Consider the following 21,930-nt stretch of genomic DNA (forward strand, 5'->3'; position numbering starts at 1 on the left):
GACAGAAACATGGGCTAGAGATCAGAACTCAGCAGATACATTTTTCAAGTAAATTTACAAATAATCAAGAAGACCTGGCCTCTTCAATGATGCACCTTCTGAACTTAGGCGTCCCTGTTCCCATTATAGATAGATTGACCTCACCAGCTGGTTGTAGGCTTACATCCCCCATAACTCCCAGAGTTTATCCATGCTCTCCTTTATCACAGGGAATACAGATCAGACCCTGATTTGGAACTAGGTTCCTAAGAAAGAAGAGTTAGTTCCATCTATTGAGTATGTATCAAGGCTGTTTTCTAGAGCCCTTGGATTTTAACCTAACCAGGTAGAGGAAAGCTCAGTCTACGCACGCGCGCACACACACACACAGTGATAATGGCTTAAAACCAAGACATAAGAACAGAAGCACTGCCATCCTATCATCTGCCATTTGGTGCTTGCCACCTGGACCTCATCCTGCCACTAGAATACACTGTGAGATACCTGAGTGTCCAGAGGTGATTAAGAAGAAATTTCAAAGACATGCATTCTCTGACTTTTCCTAGAACAGATTAAAAGGTAACAGTTGAATTCAATAACACATGAATGCAGAAAGAGATATATAGAGCCCATGGATGTCAAGGTAAATGACCAAAAGACCCAGTGCCAGACACTCATACTCACCAAAGTTTAACCTGGGACAGTGGCTCTGAGTTTGTGATTTCATATTAGTGTATGGAAGAAATGTGGGCTCGTGTGAGTGTGTGTGTGTGTGTGTGTGTGTGTGTGTGTGTGTGTGTACAAAGAAATCTTTATTAAAACATGAGAAATTAAGGAAAAGTGAGAGAAACCTCCAAGAGAACACCATTTCAGAGAGGAAAGAGCTGTCAGTCTCCTTGTCTATGGTCCTCATAAGGCTATGGAAGAGACTGTACATGTGCCGATGTAATAATGTTGCCATTACTTAATCACCTGGGTGATCATTCTCCATGCATGTTCCAATTTGGGATATGGTCATATGGTCATACAACCTTTACATACTGCCTCTGACATGCACTTTCTTGGATGCTGACTTTGACTGCCTGACAGCAATAGTCACTAGCTGCTGTTGACACTTCTGCCTTTCATGTGTCTCTAGTGTTGTGAAATATGTTAAGCTTTTTATTCTCTTCACTAATAAAAATAGCTGCATGGTACAAGAGAATACTGTGAGACTGCAGAAAGCAAACTGAATTGATACGTACAAAATTCACCAGGGTGAATTTGGAATTTTTTGGCATGCACTGAACGGAAGCAGGGCCAGTGTTTACATCTGGATCTCTGAAGAAATTCACAGAAGTATGACCCTATCTGAGACTCCATTTATGAACCAGCATTGATGATAGATCATCCAAAGGAAGAGACAAGGTGTGTCTCCCAGCTGCAAGGAATAAATGACTCTGATGTCAAACAAGAGCCAACAATAGGAATATTTTTGCTCTCAACCTTGGTCAAAGAAGCTTTCTATTCAGTGACTTAATTCAGAGATGCATAACTACCTATGGCGATGAGAGTAAGTGTTGAGAACTCAAACCTAAATGGGGTATCTATATCATCCTCTCCATGGCCAGGAAAATACCACAGAAGAAGGAGTTGGAACACTGTAGGATCCCAATGATAGGAAGAATGCTCCAAGTGCTGAGAAAAGGATAATGTGAGTGAAGAGCCACAGGGGAAACCTCTCTACCTACTCCTCATCAAGCGAAGCCTAGGGAACATCTTGGAAGAGAAGTAGAAAAAAAATGTTGAAGAAAGGGAGGAGAGCTTCAAAATGTCCTCTGGACATGACATGGATGTTGCACAACATGAACTCACAGGACCTGTGATTTCCTTCACCAGACATACACAAAACCAAAACAGCTAGAAATTCAAGTATGGAGGGCAACAGGACTTCTGAGACCCCTCTTTCCTTACTGGGGAGATATTGGTAATTGATAGATGGTGGGTGAGGAAAGTCATTTTTTTAGGAAGGTGGACACTTGTAGGTTCCCATGCATCAGGGGATGATCCCAGTGGATGGCACCACTAATTAGATTCAGTGGGTTATGAGAAAAAAGGAGGAATAGGGGACATGAAGCTTAGGGCACTATGTGTTCACAGTGAGGTGTTCTCATAAAGCAAATACTTTCAAAATCAAGCATGCTTGAGCTCAGAACTTGTTGTGGCATAGTATGTTTGTGTTCAGGCTGCAGGTGCCTGGGGAGCACTGTGTGCTTACTGCACAGAGGTAGACAGCAGAGTCACTGGGCTGGGAGTCTCTGATGTGCAGGGAGACATGCATGCTGGCTTTATTGAGGTGAGCTGTGAATCTGCCTTCTTCCTTGTCACCATTGGAGAAGATGGACACCAGCAACTCGAGGCCTTTCCCGGACTGCTGTCTGTACCAACTGAAGATGTTGGAAGCACTATCACTGAAAGTTCAGTTGAGAGAGGCCATGGCTCCCTCTGGGACACTGAGGGATTCTGGGTTCTGCTGCACCTTCTGCTGGCTGCTCACCCCTGTGCAGAAAGACAAAGGTCAGGCAAACAGAAATGGGGGCATATGGATGCTAACACTGTAGAATGCTGACAATTGCCCATGGGCCTCCCACCCCTTAAATAAACACTTAAAACATTGGTGTTTTTACCATTATTCTAGAGTAATAGAAATAACTTTTTATATACAAAAAATAAATGTCCATACTCACAATTAATCTGAAGCCACAGGACCACCAGCAAAATGCTCAAAGATTTTATCATTCTCTCTTCCTCTCTCATCACTGAGGATTCATACTTTAAGCCCTCACCCCCCAAATTAGTTTCAAGTTTCTAATGTTTCTTCTTCAGGAAACATTAAGATATTCTTCCACCAAGTAGAGAAAAAAAGCACAGTTCACCACCTCTTTTTTTTTAATCATCAAACCCTTCCCCTTCTTCATTTCCCCTCTTCTCCCCCTCCCTTTCCCCCACCACTTTCTCACTCAAAATCACTTGAGACTTTTCCCCAGTCTTTGAGAAGAGCCTGCCATCTTGTGGATACTGACAGTGACCAAAGAATTGCTAAAAGTAAACATTTTTCTTATGTGAGTTTCTAAAATTAAAAATCTGCTATCTTAGTTAAACACAAATTTAAGAGACATTTGTTCCAAGTCAGTGTGGGGGAACATGCATGTTTTTGTGCATTTCAAGTTAAGTTTGGAATACAACCTGTTACCTCAAGCAGCCACTTTCCTGTGGTTAATGGTCCACACTTTTTCTGTCCCCAACTCTTGAGTGAGGTTCTTGTAGAATAGGAGTCTTTCACACCCTACAGCTGCTCTATGGGTCAGACCGCACACCCGCATAAAACACTTCACCTTTGACTTTTGAAGCAATGTCATCTAATTAAAGGAATTCTGGAAAAACTATAAATGGGTAAAAGCATTACTTACTAAAAATGGGTTCTTCTTTAAATCTAAAGAACACATTTTTTTTTTTGAGGCAGGGTCTGCTATGGCAGTTTGAATTACAATGCCTCTGTTAGGCTCATACATTTCTGTTTGTTCACTAGTTGGTGAAATATTTGGTAAGAATTAAAAGGAGTGGCCTTCTTGGAGGATGTATGTTACTGGTGATGGGTTTAGAGGTTTCAAAACCCTAAGCCACTTCCAGAGAACCCTTTCTCTCTGTCCTTCATTTGTGAACCAGGTTGAAAGCTCTCAACTACGGATCCAGCACTATGCATGCCTGCCATTCTACCTGCCATGATGATTATAGACTTACCATTTGAACCATAAGCCCCCATTATCTCTTTCTTCTACAAGTTATCTTGACCATTGTGTCTCATCATAATGGTAGAAAATTAAGACAGGGTGTGGTGGTGGTATAAATGAAAATGCCCCCCACATAGGTTTATTGAAAGTGGCACTACTAGGAAGTGTGGCCTTTTAGAGAAAGTGTCATTTGGGGTGGGCCTTGAGTTTTTAAGCGCTCAAGCCAGGCCCAGGTACTCTTTCTATCTGCTGCCTGTAGAACTGGATGTAGAGCTCTCAGCTCATTCTCCACCATGTCTGCCAGCATGCTGTCATATTTCCTGACAGGCTGACAATGGACTAAATTTCTGAACTGTAATGTAGCCACAATTAAATGCTTCTCTTTATTAGAGGTGCAGCTGTCATAGCATTTCTTCACAGCAATACAAACCCTGACTAAGACCTAAAGTCTCTTTTTGTAGTACTGCGTGGCCCAGAACCCACTGTATGAATCAAGCTGTCCTACGAATGCTTTTCATTTTCTATAATAATTTCATTTATTTATTTTAATTATCTTTATTTTAAATTAAAATGACTTTTAACAAATATAGAGTTCAGATTCCCTTACAATACAGCATTGTATTCTGCATTAATGACACACCTCTGTCCAACTAATGAGCCAGAACTATCTGATGTGTACAGCACAAGCCAAGAAACCCATTGTAAAATCCTTTTCCCCATGAACTCCTTGCTCTTTAAAAACAAAACAAAGAGAGTTCTCAATAATGAGTGACAAAAGAGGCATAGCAACAGCATTAGAAAACACCCATCATGCCTTAGAAAATGTCTGAAAGTTCAATATAAATCGTTAAAGACAAAGTGTGGCCATCACTGAACAGTAAGGGCATATCTCAGAAAGGAAGAGAAAGAAAGAAAGAAAGAAAGAAAGAAAGAAAGAAAGAAAGAAGGAAGGAAGGAAGGAAGGAAGGAAGGAAGGAAGGAAGGAAGGAAGGAAGGAAGGAAGGAAGGAAGGAAAAGAAAATTGGCACTTCTAGTCCCAGAAGCCATCAACAGTCTGTAGTCTCTATGATTTCCCTTAATGAGAGTCCACAAGAGATGGACAATGTAGTTATTTACCTTAGAAAGTCAGTGTTTCATTCATAAGTGAATTTACCAAGTAGATAGTCACTAATGGGCAGTATGTTTCTCTTTTATATCTTTAGATATCTCATCCCACCACCTTCAGGCTGACACAGTTTCATAGGAAAAATTACTGAACTAGCTAAATCTCCTGTGTTGGGCATTCTCTGGATCAGCTTTATAGACTGTTCTTTCCTCAGCAATGCCATTCTAGAGAAGTTCGGGGCAGGTTTCCTTGCCATTGTCCTCTGGGTTGGTACTGAGCTTCTTGGACATGTGCCTTTTTATCTCCCATCAAGTTTGAGATTTGTGATCAAGGTTTGTTCAACCATTCCTCCTTTTTCTCAGTCTTTCTCCTACGATAATTGTATTGATGTCTTTACATGAGAAAACGTTCTGTGGGTCTCAGATTCTATCCATTCTCTCTCTCTCTCTCTCTCTCTCTCTCTCTCTCTCTCTCTCTCTTTGTGTGTGTGTGTGTGTGTGTGTGTGTGTGTGTGTGTGTGATTCCTACTTTTCAGATTGGGTCATGGCAATTGACATTCAATTTTAAGAATCTTTTATTTTGTGTGATAAAAATATGTTGTTAAATCATTCTAGTGCATTTTTAAAGTATTTCCCTCCACAAAGTAACTCCTCTGCCTTGGTAGAATCCTGGGTTATAGGAAATACACTCAGGTTCTTTGGGTTGATCCTTAGGGAGGCACCTGTTTGATAACAAGTTTCACTTTGATAATAACAAACCATTACATAGGCATTATACAGTTTAAAAACTGTCTGAACCTGAGAATGGGGAAGGGAATATAAGGAGAGAGAGAGAAAGAGCTAAAGAACTTTAAAGACTACTTGAGGAGTGCTGTAGAAACCTAATATAGTAGAAACTTCATAAAATGTAAGCATATATGAAGTTGATCTAAATTAAATTGCCAAATAATGGGGAAGATAGAGTCCCAACTGGACATCACTTGTCACCGAATGAAGCTTCCATTACTTCTGATTGGGTTATATCTAATTGAGCTGTTGGCCAAAGAGGTCCCATGAGATTCCCCAAACAACCCAAGCTGTTGTCAGGACTATACATTGCTCTCCACAAATTAATGGCAAAGTCCCATTGCTGAAATCAACACTTACAGAACTCATTTATCATGTAAAGCTTGAGTTGGTGCCTATACAGAGATTTGCCTCTACGTTCTAGCATCTTCGATATAGAAAAATATTCTGCACACTACCAAAAGACATATGTAAGCACCAACTCAGCTACAAGCCCTTTGATCTTTGATGGTGCGTTATGTGCAAGATGTACTAAGGAATGGTGGCAAAGGTTGTGGCAGTAACCAATCAATATCAGTACTAAGGCCCACACCATGATATGGAGCTCCTAAATGACACTGCTTGAGTGACCAAGAACCTGATAGTAGATATCCCGGAGACCTAGAGCAAAAGAAAACATTATTATTCTTTAAAAATGTAATAATTAAATTATTTTTAATGACATTCTGCCAAACTCATAAATCAGTGTCTTGATTAACCATCAGCAGATGGCAACAAATACAGAGACTCACATACAGATGTTATACAGAAAGTGAGAGATCTTGGAACCTTCAGCCATAAATGAGATATCTTCATCAAATCTCTTCACTCTACTTCTTAGAGTTTAGGGAAGCCTGCTTAAGAGAAAGCAGAAAGAATATAAGGGACAGAAGGGATGGAGGACACCAAGTAAACAAGGACCTCTAAATCAACATGATCAAAGCTCATATAAATTCAGAGAGACTGAGGCAGCATGCATAGTCTTGCACACATCTGTTTCAGGTCCTTTGGATATATACATATAATTATGGCTTCCAGTTTAGAGTATATATGGGATTCCTGGATGTATGAACAAGTGGGTCTGGCTTTTTTGTGCCTTTTTTGGGCTCTTTCTTTTGAATTGTTTTTGTCCAATTCCAAAATGTTAGCTCTGTTTTGTTTTATTTTTTATCTTTTTGAACGCTGATTCTTTTTGTTTTTTGAGATAGATTTTCTCTGTGTAGTCTTGGTAGTCCTAGACTCACTTTGTTTACTAGGTTGGCCTTGAACTCACTGAGATCTGCTTGCCTCTGCCTCCCTGAGAGCTGGACTTCAAGTATATGCCACTGTACCTAGCTCTTGGTTGTTTTCTAATGAGAGACAGAAATGTGTTAGATCCAGATAAGAGCAGAGACAGGAGAAAATGGAAGGAGTAGAGGTCATGGAAACTGTATTCAGGATATATTATGTGAGAAAAAAAATCTATTTTCAATAAAAGGAAAAATAAAGAAACATGGAGCAGAAATAAGAAAATACAACTTTCATTACTTTTATTGTTAGTTCTTTTTTTTTTTTGTTTTATTTATTTTTTATTTTTTATTTTTTTTTCAATGCAGTTTATTCAGGAACATTGAACAATCCTCGGACCCCGGGGAAAGCCAGCCCACAGCTTAAATAGCCTCTGGGTAGCCAACCCAGGCGTGCCACAGGGGCAATGCAGATAGGTCCACATACATGGAAGCAAGCCAGATCCTCGGCCTTAGCCAAATGTGGAGTTGTTCCTGACAGAGAGCACTCACCATCGGGAAGGTGGAAGGCAGAAACCAGCTCCATCTTTAAGGCATAGCATTCCGCAGCTCTCTACAGTTCCCCCTTTTTGTTTTAGACGTATCAGGCAAGAGTAGAGGTCTGATCTCTGATATTAGAAATAAATTGGGACTTTGTACTGATGTTCATTTAGGTGTCATCCACCCAAGGAGCATCAGACCTGTCCAATACCTTTTTCTCAGAGGCGGGACCTGGGGCATCAACCCGCATGCAATCAGACATGCTCTTCTTTGGGTCCAAAGCGGCTGACCCTGAGTGCAGTGCTTAGCCTCGCATCCTGAGCGTATCATTTTAGCTTTTTATGGTATCCAACCATGCTTGGGGAGAATGTCCTGCTTCAATGGCTGTAAAGGCCTGAATGATCATGGCTGCATCACACTGTTGTGAGACTCTAATCTTGCATATACACCACAGGCAAACCAAGGAGACCAACACCAGAAGGCCTGCTAACACTCCCATGCCCGCCCATTCCTTCAGATGATTCATGGCTGAAGAAATCCATGTTGATAATCCTGTGGCTAGTCCTGTGTCCACTCCAGTAGAATTTACTGTGACAATGGCCACTCTCAGCTGCTCCATCGTAGTATCGAATTCTCCAGTCCAATTACCTAAAATATAGCTCGACTGTATTAAATATATATTATGTGAGAAAAAAATGTATTTTCAATAAAAGGAAAAATAAAGAAACATGGAGCAGAAATAAGAAAATACAACTTTCATTACTTTTATTGTTAGTTCTTGTGCAGGCAAATTTTATCTGCTTTTTGGCTACTATAGATGGGTCAGCTGCCCTAATAACAGGATTTTCTTAACATGAGCCTCTGACTGAAGGCAACATGATTTTCATGAGACTTTAGTGAGTATGCAAGTGAGAGAGAGAGAGAGCCTATTCCCTGTTCCAATTCATTATCTTATGCATGACAGGATAGGGGTTGTGAAACAAACAAACAAACAAACAAACAAACAAAAAGCCAGAAGATTCACCAGTCTATCATTCCTCAAGTCAAAAGCTCCAGAGTGTGTCTAGCCTTTCCTTGTTCCTCTGAAGACTTCTGGTGTTTATTGAAAATTGTTGTCGTTGTTTTGGAGAGGGTTTTCAAAATTTCAGACAATATGTTGATTATGCTTTTACCCTCACTCAACTCCTCCTAGATTCTATCCATCTTCCTACCCATCCAAATTTATGTCCTCTCACTCTCACTCTCTCTCTCTCTTTCTCTCTCAATCTCTCTGGCTCACATGCTCATTTGGGCTCACTGTTGCTCTCATGCTCTCTCTCTTGAGCCCTAAATAAACCCAAAACAACAAAAATAAAAACAACAACAACAAAAACAACAACAAATGAGACAAAACCCGCCAAAACAAAGAGCTCCTCACATACATGTTTTTTAAAAAACCAAATAAAAATAAACAACAGCAACAAAAACCATGGAGTTCATTCTATGTTGAACAACTCCTTGTTATGGGAAAATGGTGTGTGGTTTGTCTACTCAGTGAGAAATCTACTGCAAAAAAAAATTCGTTTTCTCTTTCCGAGCAGATATACATTTCAAATAGCTTCATTATTATGAGTAGGACCAACTATCCTACCCATATTCTTTCTATCAGTTCTGGGACACTGTCTGGTTTGAACCTATGTAGGTCTAGTGGATGGTACAATTTCTAAGCGCGTATCTCTGGTGCAATCCTTTTATCTGTGACACAAGAGTGTGGTACTGGTTGGCCTCTGTGCACAGATGCATGGCTCAGCCTCCTAAATTATTTTTCTTGACATTCTTGGCTTCCTAGATGTTCCTTTGACCTCTGTGCTTAACTGAAAAGGCTAAGGTTTTTCCATCTCCCCACCTCATGGTAACTCCCAGGATATTCTGCTTTCCTATGCTGTTGTCTTTCTCTCAAAAATCTATTAAAAAATCCTCCAGCTTGCTTTTCAGTCTATTTTAAAGTTGTCTTTCTAAAGATACTAATAACCCCAAAAGCAAAATTCAGTTTCCCCAATACAGTGTTAGAAAGACTTCTCTATCACCTCTGCCTCCCTGAAGCCTCCAGGAGCAGGTTTTGGTGCTGGCTGTAAGTACCTGGGGAGCATGGTGCACCCACCACACAGATGTAGGAGGCCCTGTCTTCCAGCAGGGAGGCTGTGATATGCAGGGTGCTGTGCTTAGCATCTGCATCCAGAATTGCTGAGTACCTTCCATTTGACCTTTTCTTCTCTGCATATGTCATGATTGCCAGAGACATAGGACCTCTGCCTGTGTCTTGTTTGTACCACCTGAAATTGTTAAAGGGGCTCACACTGTATTTGCACTGAAGGACACAGCTCTCTCCCTCAAGTACCACCAAGGATTCGGGACTCTGCTCCACTTGGGTCTTGCCAACCACCCCTATTCAGGAAACAGTGTGATCTTCCAGACATCGATTATCCACACTTAGCACTTGTAGTTAGCATCTTTCCTTACCCTATACAAGCATCTCAGGTTATCTAGAAATAGGTTGAATTTCTTCCCTCCTTCCACCCCAAGGTATTACATCTTTCCCCCAAATCCTATGGAAATGTTCTTTGCCCATGGCTAACACCTCCACTCACTTACACTGAAAACATGGCCACAAAAGCACCCAGCAGGCACGCAGGTGCTTCTCCATTTTTACTGCAGAAGTGTGCTCCAAAGCTGCTGCCTCATTTCCTCAGCTCTTTCTTGTACATTAAATGACAACTCTCAAGAAGTACCACCAGCCAATCAGAGACCTGATGCTCACATCAGCAACTGGAGACAGGACCAATGCCAACACTGGCATCTCGCGATCAGAGCTATAGTTGCTCAAAACCTTAGAGTAAGCATTTTGTGGTTGCTTTTTATGGTTAGTAAGGTGATGCAGAATGTAAATTCTTCTGGATGCATAGAAACCACAGTAGAGTGTCAATATGATTGTATTTCAGGGCCTCAGTTCAACTTTGGCTCTACATAAGACAGCTAATATCTACTTTCCTTCTCTGAAAGTAGATGCCTAAGAAGTTTTGAAAGTTTGAATAGAAAGGATTCACAGTAGAGGCTAATGATCATGACTAGCCTGAACTAGGTCCTCACTTAAAATGTAAATTCCTTTAGAATGTGACTTTTCCTCCATTCTATTTGCAACTATGTCACCAGTTTCAAAAAATGTGCTTTGTCATAAATGGGTATATTAAAATTCTGTTTAAATATATTTATATTTTGTCGGGGGCGGAGCCAAGATGGCGACTAACACACACAGTTTCTGAGCGGTGGAATGGCTAAAATTCTGAGTTGGTGAGTGGAAGGACCTCTAACCCAGGAAAACAATGGTGAAGCTTTCTAAACAACAGGGAATATCACAGGAGGTGAAAACTTTAGTCTAGGTTCACCCGAGGACTTGTGTGGGGAAGGTGAGAAATGACCCTTTGATCTCCCGACACTTCCCTCCCCCAGACCTCCTTCCTCCTCGGCACAGTGAACTCATCTTTCTCAGTGCAGACCTAACTGTCTGGGGTCTGCAGCCGCTGAGGCGGAGCTCCAAGCCCTTTATTGGCAAAGGCCAGCAGTACATGTCTCCGAGTCCCAGATTCGCGTGGTGGCTGCACCATTCTCCCAGGGCCCAAGTCTGCTAGATGCCATACTAGCTCTGCAGGATCTCAATCACTGACAGTTGGACGGTACGGCGCGCCCAATCCCACAGTGACAGAGAATATGCTATATACACACCAAAACCAGGCAGAAACACCATACAAGCTAGGCACACCAGGCGCTAGGCCTCCCAAGCTTGGAGAGCACAGTGAAGAGACCCCAGGACTTCCCAGAAAGCATCTGGACTAGCAACCCAGTCTCCAGTTACAGCGGGACTTTCTAACCTGGCTGTGGAGCAGCACTGAGCTGGTGGGGCACATCAGCCCTCCAGTTTAAGACTAACCAGTGCCAAACCAGAGAACAGAGAGCCTGGCTGCCCCAATCCCTACCAACGTGACCATGCTGAAATCTCCAGCTGCAGCAAGACCTCATAACCTTGCAGTGACAGCAGCACGGAGCTGGCAGGGGGACATCAAAGATGTAGGGACAAACCAGAGAGCAGAGAGCCTGAATACCCCGATCTCTGCCAACTGACCTGCATGTAAGTGAGTGCACCCTTGAGAATCTGCAGATCCCCAGATCCTGGGTCCTTCTAAAACAGAAGCCAGGCATCGAACCCCCTCTCACCCATATACCCACTTTGGGAAACAGAGGGGTAATTGGGACATTGAAGTTCCTGCTCTGTGGGTCTAATTGAGGAGTTAAGGCAGTTAATGCCAGAAATTGCACTGCAATCATCACTAGCGCCTGCAACATATACAGTGCAGAGCCCCTCCCACACACCCAAGGGTTCAACATTAGCCATCACTCTGTCCCTTGAGACACACGTTCACGCACACTTATACACACACATGCGCGCGCATGCACGCTTGCATTTGCCCCTTTTGCACCTGCGTACTTCTCTCCCACAGGTACAGCTAGTCCTCAGCACACGCTAAGGACACGGAACCTCTCTCAGCTTCCTGAAGAACTCTCCAGACGCCAGAGAGAGACAGTACCAGTCTGATCTGCAGAATCCAAAAACAAACAGGGAAGGTTTCAGATAAGCCAATGGCCAGGGGAAGGCGAAAGAACACTTCCAACATAAACCAAGACATCATGACTTCACCAGCAAACCCCAAAATCGATGGATACTCCAATTCAGTAGAAGCACAGGAAAATGATTTTAAAGCCATAATTGCCCAATTATTTGAGGCTCATAAGGAGGAAATGAACAAAACTTTCAAAGAGTTGGCCAGTCAATTGGAGCTAAAGAAAGAAGAAATAGACAAAATCCTTAAAGAAACACAGGCAAATATAGCCAAACAAATAGAGGCACAAGTAGAGATAAAATTAGTGGCATATAAAAAAGAAATGAACAAAGAAATAGAGACCATCGTAGAGAGACAGGAATCCAAATTCAAACAGATGAAAGAAATGGTGCAAGGCATGAAAACAGAATTAGAATTAATAAAGAAAACACAAACTGAGAAAACCCTTGAGCTGGAGAACTTGGAGAAAAGATCAGGAACCACAAAAGTAAGCATCACCAACAGAATACAAGAGATGGAAGAGAGAATCTCTGGAGCTGAAGACACACTTGCAGAAATTGATATTTCTCTCAAAGAAAAAGTAAAATCAGAAAAGTTCCAATCACAAAATATCCAAGAAATCAAGGATGCTATGAAAAGACAAAATCTAAATAGGAATTGATGAAAAAGAAGACTGCAGGCTCCAAGGTCCAGAAAATATTTTCAAGAAAACCATAGAAGAAAATTTTCCCAACTTAAAGAAAAAGACGTCCATAAATATACAAGAGGCCTACAGAACACCAAATAGACTAGACCAGAAAAGAAACATATCATGTCACATCATAGTCAAAACACTAAATCTACAGAACAAAGAAAAGATATTAAAAGCAGCAAGGGAAAAAGGCCAAGTAACATATGAAGGTAGACCTATCAGAATCACACTGGACTTCTCATCAGAAACTATGAAAGCCAGAAGGGCCTGGGCAAGTATCATGGAGACCTAAGAAATCACAAATGTCAACCCAGACTACTCTACCCTGCAAAGCTTTCAATCAACATAGATGGAGAAAACAAACTATTTTTTGACAAAACTAAATTTATGCAATATCTATACAGCAAACCAACCCTACAGAAGATACTAGAAGGAAAACTCCAATCCAATGAAAACAACTTCACCCAAGAAAACAGGGCATACAGATAATATCCCAACAAAAATGAAAAGAAAACAAGCAATGAAACAGGGTAAGATCACCGACTCCATTACAAAAGGAACTAACATGCATTGGTCACTATTATCTATCAGCATCAATGGACTCAACTCACCAATAAAAAGACATAGGCTAACAGAATGGTTGCTGAAACAGGATCCAATATTCTGTTGCATCCAAGAAACACACCTATGCAACAAAGATAAACACTGCCTCAGAGTAAAGGGCTGGAAAAATGTTTTTCAAGCAAATGGTTCCAGAAAACAAGCAGGAGTAGCCATCCTAATATCTAATAAAATAGACTTTCAACCCAAGTTAATCAAAAAAGATAAGGAGGGCCACTATATTCTCATTAAATGAAAAATCCACCAAGAGGACATCACAATCTTGAATATCTATGCCCCAAATACAAGAGCACCGACATTCATAAATGAAACATTATTAAAGCTTAAATCATACATTGATCCTAATACCTTAATAGTGGGAGACTTCAACATCCCACTCTCATCAAGGGACAGATCAACTAGACAGACCCCAAATAGGGAAATAAAAGCACTCACAGAATCCCTCAATCAAATGAACCTAAAAGACCTTTACAGATCTTTTCACCCAAACTCAAGAGTACGCCTTCTTTTCAGCACCACATGGAACCTTCTAAAAAATAGAACATATAGTGGGTCACAAAGCAAGCCTCAACAGATATAAAAGGATTGAAAAAATCCCTTGTATACAATCTGACCACCGTGGACTAAAGCTGGACGTCAAAAACAACAGAAACAACAAAAAGCCGACACGTACATGGAAACTGAACAACTTACTACTCAATGACAGCTGGGTTAAGGAAGAAATGAAGAAAAAAATAAAGACTTCCTAGAATTCAATGAAAATGAAGGCACAACATACCCAAATTTATGGGACACATTGAAAGCAGTGCTCAGAGGAAAATTTATAGCACTAAGTGCCTGCAAGAAGAAATTTGTAACATCCCATACAAACAATTTAATGGCCCAACTGAAAACCCTAGAAAAAAAAAGAAGCAGATACACCCAAGAGGAGCAGATGGCTGGAAATAATGAAACTCAGGGCTGAAATCAATCAATTAGAAACAAATAAAACTATCCAAAGAATCAATGAAACAAAAAGCTGGTTCTTTGAGAAAATCAACAAGATAGACAAACCCTTAGCCAAACTAACTAAAAAGCAGAGAGAAAGTATCCAAATCAGCAAAATCAGAAATGAAAATGGGGATATAACTACAGACACTGAGGAAATCCAAACAATTATTAGGTCATACTACAAAAGCCTATAATCCATAAAATTTGAAAATCTAAATGAAATGGATAATTTTCTTGACAGATTCCAACTACCAAAATTAAGTCAAGATCAGGTAGAAAGACTGAATAGCCCTATATCTCCCAAGGAAATTGAAGCAGTCATTAACCGTCTCCCCTCCAAAAAAAGCCCTGGACCAGATGGCTTCAGTGCAGAATTCTATAAGACCTTCAAAGAAGTGCTAACACCAATTCTCCTCAAACTATTCCACAAAATAGAAACAGAAGGAACACTACCAAGCTCATTCTATGAAGCCACAGTCACCTTGATACCTAAACCACACAATGATCCAACAAAAAAAAGAGAACTTCAGACCTATCTCTCTTATGAACATTGATGCAAAAATACTCAATAAAATACTTGCAAACTGAATCCAAGAACTCATCAAAGATATCATCCACCATGACCAAGTAGGCTTCATCCCAGGCATGAAAGTGTGGTTCAACATACAGAAATCCATCAATATAACCCACCACATAAACAAACTGAAGGAGAAAAACCACATGATCATCTCCTTAGATGCTGAAAAAGCATTTGACAAAGTCCAACACCCATTCATGTTTAAAGTCTTGGAGAGATCAGGGATACAAGGCACATACCTAAAGATAGTAAAGGCAATATACAGCAAGGCTATAGCCAGCATCAAACTCAATGGAGAGAAACTTAAATAAATTCCACTGAAATCAGGGACAAGACAAGGCTGCCCATTGTCTCCATATCTCTTCAACATAGTACTTGAAGTCCTACCCTGAGCAATAAGACAACTAAAGGAGATCAAAGGGATACAAATAGGAAAGGAAGAGGTCAAACTGTCACTATTTGAAGATGATATGATAGTATATATGAGTGACCCCAAAAATTCAACCAGAGGACTACTCCAGCTGATAAACACCTTCAGCAAAGTGGCAGGATACAAAATCAACTCAAAAAAATCAGAAGTCCTCCTGTATACCAAACACAAAAAGGACTGAGAAAGAAATTAGGGAAACAACACCCTTCACAATAGCCACTAATAATATGAAGTACCTTGGGGTGACACTAAACAAGCAAGTGAAAGACCTGTTTGAGAAAAACTTCAAGTCTCTGAAGAAAGAAATTGCAGAAGATATCAGAAGATCGAAAGATCTCCCGTGCTCATGGATTGGTAGGATTAACATTGTGAAAATGGCCATACTGCCAAAAGCAATCTACAGATTCAATGCAATTCCCATCAAAATACCAACTCAATTCTTTACAGACCTTGAAAAAAGATTCTCAGCTTCATATGGAGAAACAAAAAACCCAGAATCTCCAAAATGATCCTGTACAATAACAGATCATCTGGAGGTATCTGCATCCCCGATCTCAAGCTGTACTACAGGGCAACAGTACTAAAAACTGCATGATGTTGGCTTAGAAACAGAAAAGAGGATCAATGGAACCACATAGAAGACCCAGAAATAAACCCACACCTATGAATACTAGATATTTGACAAAGAAGCCAAATCCATTCATTGGAAAAAAGACAGCATCTTCAACAAATGGTGCTGGACCAACTGGATGTCTACATGCAGAAAAATGAAAATAGATCCATATTTATCACCCTGCACAAAACTAAAGTCAAAGTGGATCAAGGACCTCAACATAAAACCAGATACTCTAAATCAGTTGAAAAAAAAAAGTGGGAACAGCCTAGAACTCATTGGCACAGGAGACAACTTCCTGAACACAACACCAACAGCACAGGCTCTAAGAGCAACAATCAATAAATGGGACCTCATGAAACTGAAAAGCTTCTGGAAAGCAAAAGACACTGTCAACAAAATGACTGCCTACAGATTGGGAAAGAATCTTCACCAACCCTTTATCTATCACAGAGCTAATATCCAGTATATATAAAGAACTAAAGAAGCAGAAAAGCAACAAACCAAGTACTCCCATTAAAAAATGGGGAATGGAGCTAAACAGAGAATTCTCGAAATAGCAACATCTAATGGCAGAGAAACACTTAAAGAAATGCTCAACTTCATTAGCCATTAGGGAAATGCAAATCAAAAGGACCCTGAGATTTTACCTTACACCCATCAGAATGGCCAAGATCAAAAACTCAAGTGACAACACATGCTGCAGAGGTTGTGGTGAAAGGGGAACCCTCCTCCATTGCTGGTGGGAATGTAAACTGGTACAATCACTTTGGAAGTCAATCTGGTGCTTTCTCAGACAATTAGGAGTAGTGCTACCTCAAGACTCAGCTATACCACTCCTAGGTATATACTCAAAATTTGCTCAAGTACACAACAAGGACATTTGTTCAACCATGTTTGTAGCAGCTTTATTTGTAATAGCCAGAACCTGGAAACAAGCCAGATGTCCATCAACGGAGGGATGGATACAGAAATTGTGGTATTTTTACACAATGGAATACTACTCAGCAATGAAAAAGGAGGAAATCATGAAATTTGCAGGTAAATGGTGGGATCTAGAAAAGATCATTCTGAGTGAAGTATCCCAGAAGGAGAAAGACAAACACGGTATATACTCACTTATATAGACCTACAAGATAGGATAAACATAATGAAATCTACACACCTAAAGAAGATAATCAAGAAAGTGGACATGGGCGAAGATGATCAATCCTCATTTAGAAAGACAAATGGGATGTGCATTGAACGTATGTATGACAGGAGTCTACCGCAAAAGGCATCTGAAAGACTACCTAGCAGTGTATCAAAGCAGACACTAAGACGCATAACCAAACCCTCAGCAGAGTGCAGGGAATCATATGAAAGAAGGGGAGTTAGTATGATATGGAAAGGATAGGAGCTCTACAAGGACCAAATATATCCGGGCTCAGGGTCTTTTCTGAGACTGACACTCAACCAAGGACCATCTATGGATATAACCTAGAACTTCTGCTCAGATGTGGTCCGTGGTAGCTCAGTAGCCAAGTACTTTTCCAAAGTAAGGGGAACAAGGATTATTTCTAACAGGATCTCAAGGGCAGGCTCTTTGACCTCCCCCCCCACCCAGGGGAGGAGCAGTCTGTTAGGCCACAGAGGAGGACTTTGCAGCCAGCCCTGAAGATACCTGATAAAACAGGGTCAAATGAAAGGGGAGGAGGTCCTCCCCTATCAGTGGACTTAGAAAGGGGCAGGGAGGAGACCAGGGAGGAAGTGTGGGGTTGGAGAAGGAATGAAGGAGCGGGATACAGCTGGGACACAGAGTTAACAAAATGTAACCAAAAAGAAAAATAAAATTAAAAAAAAAGGAAAAAATATTTATATTAATTCTTTGACGATTTCATGTTTGTATACAAAGTATTTCTGAGGGAATGTTAAATCCTGTAGTAATGATAGGCTTTTAAATCATTCATTATTAGTTCAAAAATACTTTTCAAGACCTATATTACTCAAGTTGGTCACAAAAGCTAAGGATCAGCAATTCTGTGCTCAGGAATTACACACTAACAGAGAAATAGTTGAGCATCTGGCAGAAATACTGACAAGTGGAATATGCTGAAGGGTGTGAAAATTCCTTTCTTAAAGTTTCTCATTTCTCAGTATAATTTGAAACCCAGGAAAATGTAAAAATTGTTTAGATTTATGAAGATTAACTGTGTATCTGAGAACTAATAATTCACAAAGATGAAGAAAGCAAAAAGAATGGCTGAAAATCAAAACCAGAATAATTATTTCATACAGGACAAGACAGGTTTTGAGAAGAGAATTATGAGAAATAAAGACAATGTATTTACTGGTTTTTCTGGCAGCATAGCCAGGCCACAGTACCCAGACAATTACTCTAACACTCGGCTAAATCTCACTATGAAATAGGTGGATCTCATATAATCCTTTGGAGGATTTAAGAAAATGCTAGTGATTCACACCTTTAATCTCAACACTTGGGAAGCAGAGGAGGGCAGATCTCTGTGAGTTTGAGGCCAGCCTGGTCTACAAAGAGAGTTCCATGACGGCCAAGGTTATAGAAAGAAACCCTGTCTCAAATTAAAATCAAGGAAAAAGAAAAGAAAGGAGAGAGAGAGAGAGAGAGAGAGAGAGAGAGAGAGAGAGAGAGCAGTTTCCCCCAAGAGAAGACATTCTGTTGGCTTGTGAAGAAGGTGACCTGTCTTCTGAACAATGAGTGTCCCCTTCATCTCTCCACACTGCTGCTACACCCGAGTCCCTGTTCTTCCTTCTTCTCCTTGAGAATTAGGTGAGGCATGTTTGCTAGGGCTACTTTCCCTTAACAAAGACTCCTGTAATGGGGACACAGAGCCGTCTTCTGTAGCCAGGCAAGGCCTCAAGTGGAGGGACTAAGACACCAGCCTAGCCACAAAGCCTTAGACCTATAGTTTGTCCTTTCTGCAGAGTGTTCTGGGACTGGAACTTGCAAGAATCTTCATCAAAGGGACCAGAGAGACTGTATCCAGCAACTGCTGGGAGCACATACAGAGTCCCCCAACCAAACATTAGGCAGAGCTCCTGGAGTCTTGTGGAGGAGGGAGAGGGGGAGAGGAAAGATTGGTGGAAACAGAGGGGTCAGCCCACAGAATCAACTGACTCATGGGCTGACGCAGGGGACTCATAGGTGCTTGCAGGAATCATGGAGCCAGGAGGGGTCTGCACTCTCTCCCTTTGTATATGTTCTGGCTGAGTATCTTGGTGTTCTTGTGGGATTCCTAACAGTAGGTGTGGAAGCTGCCCCTGACTCTTTGGCCTACTTATGGGACCATTTTCCTCCTACTGGGTAGCCTTGTCTAGCCTTGATGTGATGATAAATTTATGTTTTTTTATTTTTTATTAGTTACATTTTATTAACTCTGTATCCCAGCTGTATCCCACTCCGTCATTCCCTCCCAAACCCTCCCTCCCTCCCTCATCTCCTCCCTGCCCCTTTCCAAATCCACTGATTGGGGAGGACCTCCTCCCCTTTCATATGACCTTATTTTGTCAGGTATCTTCAGGACTGGCTGGAAAGTCCTCCTCTTTGGCCTAGCAGGACTGCTCCTCCCTTGGGGAGTGGAGAAATCAAGGAGCCTGCTATACCATGCCTAGTCATATATCTAAAAGATGCTCAAGTACACAACAAGGACATTTGCTCAACCATGTTTGTAGCAGCTTTATTTGTAATAGCCAGGATCTGGAAACAAGCCAGATGTCCCTCAACAGAGGAATGGATACAGAAATTGTGGTATTTTTATACAATGGAATACTACTCAGCAATCAAAAACAAGGAAATCATGAAATTTGCAGTCAAATGGTGGGATCTAGAAAAGATCATTCTGAGTGAGGTATCCCAGAAAGAGAAAGACAAACACGGTATATACTCACTTATATAGACCTACAAGATATGATAAACATAATGAAATCTATACACCTAAAGAAGTTAAAAAAAAAAAAAAAAAAGAGGACCTCGGGGTAAGATGATCAGTCCTCACTTAGAAAGACAAATGGAAGGTGCATTGGACATAGGAGAAAACAAGTAACAGGACAGGAGCCTACCACAGAGGGCCCCTGAAAGACTCTACCTAGCAGTGTATCAAAGCAGATACTAAGACTCATAACCAAACCTCCAGCAGAGTGCAGGGATTATATGCAAGAAGGGGGAGTTTGTATGACGTGAGGATATGAGCTCCACAAGGACCAAATATATCTGGGCACAGGGGTCTTTTCTGAGACTGACACTCCACCAAGGACCATGTATGGATATAACCTAGAACCTCTGCCCTGATGAAGCCCATGGTAGCTCAGTAACCAATTGGTTCCTTCTAGTAAGGGGAACAGGGACTATTTCTGACAGGAAATTTCTGGTCTTGTAGTAACTTGTATTATCATGTTTGGTTGCTGTCCCTGGGAGGCCTGGTATTTTCTGAGGAGAAACAGGGCTAATGGTTCAGGGAGAGTGGGTCTGGCGGGGGGGGGGGGGGGGCGTTGGTGGCAGAGACTGGTGGGAGGAGGGGAAATTGTGGTTGGGGTTTATATGTGAGAGAAAAAGAAAGAATTCCACAGAGCTTTCTTAGGGAATGATTGCCATTTTCTGCCACCTTTCTTCCAGGCTCTGTTAGGTCACATTATGTATACGTCACTTTCTCCAGCACATTTGATTACCTGAAGACAGATAAGGTTTAAAATGTGCCTCACTGGTAGACCACTTGTCTGGCATGCGCGGGGCTCTGGGTTTAATCCCCAGTGCTGAGAGAACATGGCTTAAATGAGTTACAGCCATGACCCGGAGCAGTCTTCATTCTACTGATTTGTGAAGTTAATGTGGCCTGGCATGCGGACATTTCTGTGATTTTCACCAGCAGAGACATGGAAGGCCTCACAGAGACTGTGCTGAAGTCAGTGATTTCAGAGGCAGGTGCGCAGCAGCCAGGCCACCTGTTTCCTCTCGGTTTGTGCTCAGGTCCCCCGGCAGTGTCTGCCACTGTGTCACTCAGAGCACAGTAGTACACAGCCGAGTCTGACTCCTGCACCGAGGCTTTCTGCAAGTGGAACGAGGTGGTTCCTTTGTCATATGTGGCTCCAAACCCTCTGCTGCTTCCCTTCTCGCCAGCTGTGATGACTTTCAGGAGGAGCTGGGGGCCTTCTCCAGGATATCGGACATACCAGAAAAGAGCAGCATATGCTATACTTGTGGTTGAATACGTGCAATTTATTGTCAGGAACTTGCCTTCTGAGATGGTCACTTGGCCTCCTGTTTGAGTCACAGAGTCTCCGTGGGTCCTTCCTAGAGTGCAAGGAAAGGAGAGAAAAGGAGAGAGAGAAAGAGAGAGAGAGAGAGAGAGAGAGAGAGAGAGAGAGAGAGAGAGAGAGAGAGAGAGAGAGAAAGAGCTCTCAGCGTCCCCTTGAGAATAATGTTCTTAAGTAAATTCCAGCTAAAGACTTTGCTGTTTAAAGTCACTTTAATTTACCTAGTAGGAGAATCAGCGCAGCCACGAAGCCTGGAGAAAAGTCCATCTTTACTGTCATCTAGAAAACGGTCTTGATGTTTAGCATGAAGAGGTGTTAACTCAGAGAAACTATGAGGTGGTTTAGTTATAAATGACACAGAAATGAGCCTGTGTTAGGAGACTGCGCCCCCTGCTGCACAGAAACTGAACTGAGGATGGATGTTAACCTGAGCCTTTCTCTGACTTTGTTAATGATGCAGATGTCAGTCTTTCCACCCTTCACATTTAAGCACAGCTATTACGGCCTACATCAGCCATAGGAGAGCATCTCAAGGTTCTTTTTACTTAAGATCGAAGCTAGACCCTTGAACATAGGCCTTTATATGTCCATGCATCTATTGTGAGTAAGCCTGCGGCAACCCATAGAGATTCCATGAAAGTGCT

General features: G+C 41.5%; 1 gene segment (V, D, J or C); it reads right to left on the bottom strand.

Annotated features, from left to right (window-relative positions):
* Positions 1 to 20,772: 20,772 nt before the first annotated feature.
* LOC132656370 (T cell receptor alpha variable 9-2-like) lies at positions 20,773 to 21,556 on the bottom strand. The segment is given in 2 exon segments: positions 20,773 to 21,323; positions 21,508 to 21,556. Coding segments are annotated over 2 exon segments (597 nt in total).
* Between the last annotated feature and the right edge of the window lie 374 nt (positions 21,557 to 21,930).

Source organism: Meriones unguiculatus, chromosome 9 (genome assembly GCF_030254825.1).
Source record: "Meriones unguiculatus strain TT.TT164.6M chromosome 9, Bangor_MerUng_6.1, whole genome shotgun sequence".
Lineage (NCBI taxonomy): Eukaryota > Metazoa > Chordata > Mammalia > Rodentia > Muridae > Meriones > Meriones unguiculatus.